Source organism: Misgurnus anguillicaudatus, chromosome 21, assembly GCF_027580225.2.
Source record: "Misgurnus anguillicaudatus chromosome 21, ASM2758022v2, whole genome shotgun sequence".
Lineage (NCBI taxonomy): Eukaryota > Metazoa > Chordata > Actinopteri > Cypriniformes > Cobitidae > Misgurnus > Misgurnus anguillicaudatus.
The window spans coordinates 14808199-14815387 of NC_073357.2; the positions used below are offsets into that span (position 1 = coordinate 14808199).

The window sequence follows — 7189 nt, forward strand, 5'->3', positions numbered from 1 at the left end:
CTTCCGACGCGGCATGATTTGAGTAATGGCCTCAGTCTGCTTCTTGGCCGCGGAGAATTGCTGCGCAAACTCCTCGACCGTCTCGCCGAGCATTCAGGAGCCGGGTCTTATCAGCATCCTTCATGTCCGCCAGACACAGCCAGAGATGGCGTTCCTGGACTACCAGGGTAGACATCCACGCCCGACGGCGCGTGCGGTGACCTTGGTCGCACGAAGCGCCAGATCCATAGCCGCACGCAGTTCAGAGAACTCCGCCGAGTTGTGACCTCCCGCGTGCAGGTCCCTCAGAGCCTTAGCCTGGTGAACCTGCAACAATGCCATGGCATGCAGGGCAGAGGCTGCCTCCCCACAGGCTTTGTAAGCAACACCAGACAACGCCAAAGACTGCTTACAGGCCCGTGAGGGGAGAGTAGGCTGGTCCCGCCAGGAGGAAGCGACACCGGCCGGACACAACTGCATCGCGACCGGTCGCTCCACTGACAGGATACCAGTATACCCCCTGGCATCTCCACCCTCCGGATCCGGATCGACGTCCGAGGGTGACAACCCCTCCTCCGACGTTACGGTGGACATCGTCTCCGGTGGAGGCTCGACAGAGCGTGAGAACACTGTAGAACAACGGCCGCTTGTCTCCATCGGGACCTCCGCTGGCAACGGATCAGGGCGCTGGGAGCTGCTGGACGAACCAGCAGACCAACCCAGCACCGTTATACGGATATCATCCTTCGCAAGCCTGGTGGCTGCGTTCTTAGCAGCACCAGGCTTGGAAGGCGGGGGCCGTTGCCGGAGGAACGACACCCGTCTCCGCAAATCCGCCATAGTCATGCCCTCGCAGACGAAGCATGAACTATCACGCAACGCTGCCTCTGTGTGCTGGAGCCCCAGACACGAAAGACAACGCTCGTGGCCATCCCGGGGGGCGATGAACACACCGCATCCAGAAACGGAGCACGGACGGAAATCCATCTTTAAAAAGACGACCCCGACCGTGACACGAATGAGCGGCTGTCTTTAAAAAGACACAAAGCTCAAACGTGCTGCTCTTTTAGGGAAATCACTCTTTTGTGCGAGCTGGTGAAACACACAGGGAGAGGCAAACGCACTCACTCGAACTCAAGTCCTAAAAAAAGAGACAGAGAGAGAGAGAAAGAGAAGGGTGGAGAAAACACTGCGAGCCTCCGCTGAAGTGTCTTTGCCCAACCAACTTCAGCAAGCTGAGATCTTTTTCTTTTCCCTCTTAGAGACAGGATCTACAAAGATCAGTTAAACAGCTTCTCGAGAGCAGATGTCTGCCGGCTTCGAAGCAATAAAGCTGATTTGGTATTATGCACCTGCGCCTTATATACGCACCTGGCGGGGCGGCACTGGCATTATGCAAATACCTGCATGCCAAGTTCATTGGCATTTCTTATAGTTCTCGAAGTAGATAGCAGGCTTGTGCACAATTCAGAATTGAATTGAGAATGACTCCTTAATTCCAATTCAATTCTTGAATTTGAATTGAATTTGAATTGATGTCAAAAACACGATCTAGAATTACAATTCGAATTTGAATTAAAGGAAGCAGAATTGGAATTCAATAGAAATTCAAAGAAATTCATATACATATTATACAGTAAATGAAGTGTTAAAAAATAAGCTTTTAGTATATGTCGGATATGATTGCATTACATATTCTATAAATTATATTAGTTTGAACTAATGTACAGATTACATTAACAGGAGATGTTTTACCCCAGCAATAATGTTAAAAACTCTAGTCACATAACAAATAATTAAGTTTGATTTTTTTGTAATTGTAATTTTGTGGAACAAGATGGAACATGACTTCATTTACCAGAATGCTTTACTTTTACCAAGTATTTAAAATGGTTGCCAAACAATTTTCCAAAGTAACTTTCCTAACACTGAATGTAAGTGAGATTCTTTCTGTTGTGTGACTGTGGAATTTCTTTGAATTGCCACGAATTAAATTCCACTTCCTGTCATGCGAATTCCAATTCAAATTCAACTTCCTGTAGGGCGGAGTCAATTCAATTCAAATTCTGATTCATGAATTGAATGGAGGCCAATTCTGAAATTCTGAATTGTGCACAAGCCTGGTAGATAGGTCACCCGCGAAGCGGTTCCCAATTCGTCGGTCACGACGTGACGTCGTAGTGACCGACTGAAAGGGAACGTCATTGTATTGCTCCAGCGTCACATTGTGTAAACTGCATTTATAGTAAGGAAGTGCACATATGCAGATATCATAGCAAATAGCAATAAATACACACACCTTGCTCTCTTGTGAAGTTCACGCGCACTGTAAGACCGTGAATTGAAGACGGCGCTAACACGCAGAGTAAAGACGGGGCAGAGCTAAGAGGGCTAAGCTTAAGGGGGTTGCGTTTGCGGCACAGTCCTTGGCTGGGGCCCTCAAAAGTTCATGGGCCCTTAGAATCGTCCTAACTTTCCCCCCCCTTACAGCGCCCCTGAGAGTGATCCCAAGTTGCTGTGTGTGTAGAATCAGGGATAAATTCCCTGACCCTCAGGGACAGTACACCAGGTTCATCCCTGGAATTTAATTTCCTATGTCGTGTTATTGTAAGTAGTTTGGTATTATTAGTGTTCTTGTACTGTGTGTTGCTATTTACATTTTATATAAATAATTTTCCATCATTGATCTTTAATAAAAATATTTTTTATAATTGATAAGACTGTTCATGCTGTATTTCTTATGCATTACATCCACAAACTTATATAAAAAAACTAGATGTTAGAGATGCGCGGATGGGCTATTATTTCATCCGCAACCGCATCACAAAACTCATCATCCGTCCACCATCCATCCGCACCAACGTTTCTGACCGGTTTTCAAAACCGCACCCGCCCGCCATCCGCTGACTGGCCGATGCAAGGCGTTGCTGAAGACAGCCGCGAGACTAGAAAGCTCTAGAATATCAGCAGTGAACTCCGATCGGCGCACAGGGACAAAAATAAATAAATAAATAGCCTAAATTAAACGCACAAATTACATAGCCTGCACTGGTGTCATCTTGATTTACCACTTTGTAAAACTTATTCCAGGCAACCCTTTTCTGACCTTCTGTTTCCTTTGTTTTCAATTCTCATTTTTTGAGTTTGCCACGTACCTCCTTCGCCGGCGTTGATAAGAGCTACGTCAAAATGCGTCTTCATTTCTCCACACTGTTAATGATAGAACGAATGGATAACAGCCGAGGCTATCCCAAATAATTAAAACCTTTATTAAATAAAAGTGTGTATTTATTATTTTTTGTCACTGTTTTAGTATTATAAGTTATGTTTTGTGTTAATATTAGCCTATTCTGTTTATGTTGCGTATATTTCTAAGGTTGATTTGATATACTGTTGAATAGTTTAATCTACATCAATGTGTTATATTTTCTAAAATAAAAAAATATTTTTCTGATTACATATTTATTTTAATAAGTCAGAAATGTCTCCGCTGTTTTCTGCTGACAGGCGCGGTGGGCGCTACTGGGGGCGTGTGCAGCAGGTGACACAAATTATGGGTCCTCAGAAGGCTAGACCGTCTCATTTCTGTTCTCTTCGCGAACTTCTGAGGCTGCCACCTTGAAAGACAGAGTGCTCACCTTTTAAAGTCGCATGCTTAGAAGGACACAGCTAATAACAAGCAGTCGATCCGCCACCCGCCCGAATTTAATTAAAATATTATTTTTTGTCATGTCATCCGACCGATCCGCGCTTTGTCCGCGGCTGTAACCGCCAACCGCGCATCTCTAGTAGATGTAGTAATTTACCATTTTGAAACACCAAATAACAGAAACATGGTCAAATATTATTTACAGTATACATTTATTTACAGAAATTATAAAATTTACACCAATTTACACCTTTTTTAATGGTGCCTTTGAAGCAACATTGACCAGCAATAGGGATCATTGTTAATTTGCAGTCTCTTGGAAAGCGGATTCTGTGGAAAACATGCAGTGTCATTAGACATAAACACCATTTTATAGTTATACATATTGTTATTAATTTGTATAGTGCTAATTTGCCTAGACTGAGGTTACAGGCAAAGGCAATAAGGTACAATAAAAGCATGTATATGTGCATTACATACCAAGGCCTCTGCTAACTTGTGTCTGCATCAGCTCTGATATAGGGGGTGCAGGTATAGGGGGGACAACACCAAGAAGTCATGGGTCGTTGGGCCAAAGGCTTCTTCTTCGAGACATCCCAACTCCACTTGTGAGTCTCTTGTTTAAACATTTTCTCTGCAGTTCTGAGATGTATTCATACGTTTTCTCAGACTTCAGAGCCTGCAAGCTGTACCGTCTTGCATGTTTGTTGTAAACTCTTCGGAATCTGTAATGGCACAAAGGTAAATTATTAGAGGTCAACTACTCAATTTATTACTCATTAAAACAACTGACAAACTTGTGAGCACATATCAATGCCAGACCACTGTGTGCCTGTGGGTTTACTTTACAAGACTGCATGTAATAAATTTACATTTGTTTGCCCTCAGATGTAGTACTTGTTGGTCTGTTGCGGTGGAAATTGTAGTCAATAGCTGCCAGCAGAACTCTTGCCTCATAAACCGGGGGTGTGAAAGCAAAGCGCTTGCTTGCATACATTAGTACATGGTTCTGGAATGACTCCAGGTCGTTGATCTCTTTGAATAGAAAACACACACACACACACACACACACACACACAATATATAGTTCAACATGTGTGTATGTGTATGCATAAATGTGTATGTGCGCATGTGTACAAAGACACACAATGTGTAAAATGTTACATGTTAACACGCTTTACCTGAAACGCAGATATTTATGGACATCCTTCAGCCAACGCTTGTTGAAAACGATGTCCAGTAATCCTTTGTGAGACTTGGAATCTCTCTGGATCCACTTGCTTCCCAAGAACTTCTCCCAGATCGCCATGTTGGCAGCTTCCCATTTGCCATGTGTGGACGTTGCAGACATGGTGACAAATGCCAATCCAATGTGCCTGTGCAAAAAAGACAATATATAAAATAAAACGTTTATACTGAAAAGGGTCACCACAGTACAAATATATGAAGAAATAGTGGGAGCTACCACCTACAATCAGTACAATAAAAATCATGCTTACAAGAAATTGTTCTTTGGTATCAGCAGTCTTGCAACACCACCCAAAATGGTTGACGATGTCCTTCAACCAGTGTAGGAGAATGGACTGTCCTTTCACCTTCGCTGCCTTTGGGAAATAAAAACAAAATACTAGAGGTATTCCTTTTCAAAAATAGTCCATGAAGAGCTAAGAAAAAGCATATTTCATCCCAATAGTAGACTATAGCCAATGATTCCAATAAGTCTCTGAAACTGAAGTTTTACATGTTGTATTTATTAATAATAATAATAATAATAATAAAAACAACAACAACAATAATAACAACAACATGATTTTCAATAGTGCCTTTAAATGTATATCTCAAGAACATTTGTATTTGGCACGAAGACATTTAATGTCCAAGAAATAAAATGCTGTGAAACACACCTAATGTATAGTCTATTTAGAGGAGTTGTATAGAGTAACATGACCCAGTCATTGCACTTACAGCAGCAAGTTTCTTGGCCAGATTCTTGGCACCGTGCCACATGTCCAGACTGTGATGAATCCCAAGGTCCGTGTATTTGCCTTTATCTGGGTCTGTGAATTTGGAAATCATCGCATTTCAAAACATCTCTTTTTGCAATATTACTATTCAATCATGTTATCAGAGGAGCACTTACTCATAAGGGCTCCAATCTGGATATGTGCATCTGTGCAGATCTCCACCAGCTTTATCTGTTTGGAAAGCTTGTCTACAGTCTGGATAAATGCCTCCTTCTCCATGATGTTGGAGTTCCACGATGTCTGCCGCTTGTCTATTGTGGCTACATGAATGATTTCCTTGGTGTCAAGCTCCATTCTAGTGTAGCTGCAGTACTGGGCACAATGCCCCGGTGAATTATTTCTGCCATCCCCTGTAAAAACAACAGGCATATATCGTAGTAAGGTTATATATAAAAATGTCATTGACACATGCACCATTTAACATTTTAAAATACACACCTAGCACCACAACGTCTTTCCCTTGAAGGCGATGTTGTGGTTTCCCTTTTCCTCAAATGAAACAATCTTCAGTCTTAGGTTTTGATTTCAAGAGATAGACTTTTATTTTCCGGTCAAATAAGAAGCCGAGCCTGCCCTGGTGAATCCCCCCAGAACCAGAGTGTAGTCCTGGGAGGATCCTCCAAATCAGCCTAACTCTCTGAGCTGTGGCTAGGTAAATATATAGGTTCCCCTCCATGCTTAAAACAATATAGGATTTGTTCAGGCTTGTAACTTGAAGAACCACATGACATTCCGCAGACCAGTGTCTCCGTCCCATGACCTATTTGACTCTAGGCTATTCCTTATACTCTGAGACCCTCTGAGACCTTTGACATGAATCATGAAGACACACAGCTGGGTTGCAATAGCAATCCCATGGCAAACTCCTGACCCACACACAGCATAACACATGACCCAGATACTGCATAACTTCATGGTAAACAAATTGCATGTGATTATAATGGTAAACTCATATTCATGTAGATAAGGATTAAAATAAACAACTTCATAATCCCCGCTCTGAGGCTTAATTTAGCCTCACTTTTCCTGTTTATTTTAATCCGGAGTGCAGTTTCATAATTTAGCGTTTCAATTATTACTATCTTGTGGCTAAAGAAAGCCACTATACATTACCAATTACCAACTTATGCCACTGCACTTCGAACTATGGACAATAAGACAAACATCTTTCCATTCTCATTTTGACTTGAATGTAAAAGTAAAAGAACTTTAGTCCTAAACAATTGGTGCGCAATTGGTTCTGCTCCTGCTATTGGTCATCACCATTATGTAGAATATATAATAAAATAAAGTAAAAGTAACCAAAATAAAGACAAAGAAACCCAAAAAGCAAATAAAACAAAAATTACTAAAAATAAAAACAAAAAGTAAATCATTCATAATACAAAATATTTGTTTCAATACAAATACAGCTTGTTCCTTTTCTTCATCATCATCATTATCATCATTATCGTCGGTACCTCAATATTATCTACCAGTTGTAATTCAATACTGTTTTGTAACGCAAGTCCTGATAACATTCTTGTTCATTTTAAAT

The 7189-nt window shown here is 41.7% G+C and overlaps 1 protein-coding gene and 1 long non-coding RNA gene across 2 annotated transcripts; both read right to left on the reverse strand.

The window, feature by feature from the left end:
- Window positions 1-3453: 3453 nt before the first annotated feature.
- Window positions 3454-4656, reverse strand: LOC129450240 (uncharacterized). The gene is made up of 3 exons (XR_008646291.2): window positions 4501-4656; window positions 4109-4353; window positions 3454-3958 (listed from the first exon to the last, which is right to left on the reverse strand). It is a non-coding gene; the product is annotated as an uncharacterized lncRNA (long non-coding RNA).
- Window positions 4657-4760: 104 nt separating this feature from the next.
- Window positions 4761-6790, reverse strand: LOC129445458 (uncharacterized). The gene is made up of 4 exons (XM_055206692.2): window positions 5769-6790; window positions 5594-5685; window positions 5128-5232; window positions 4761-5004 (listed from the first exon to the last, which is right to left on the reverse strand). The coding sequence occupies exons 1-4, from the start codon at window positions 6067-6069 to the stop codon at window positions 4825-4827; spliced, it is 678 nt and encodes a 225-aa protein (XP_055062667.2). The 5' UTR covers window positions 6070-6790; the 3' UTR covers window positions 4761-4824.
- Window positions 6791-7189: the final 399 nt, after the last annotated feature.

Bases quoted from the DNA above. Each gene is read 5' to 3' on its own strand.
- LOC129445458 (XM_055206692.2), bottom strand. From the start codon at position 6,069: ATGGTGCATGTGTCAATGACATTTTTATATATAACCTTACTACGATAT. The intron at 5,233-5,593 runs GTAAGTGCAATG...TATTTCCCAAAG, and splicing joins TGGCCAAGAAACTTGCTGCT to GCAGCGAAGGTGAAAGGACA. The intron at 5,005-5,127 runs GTAAGCATGATT...TTTTTTGCACAG, and splicing joins ATACCAAAGAACAATTTCTT to GCACATTGGATTGGCATTTG.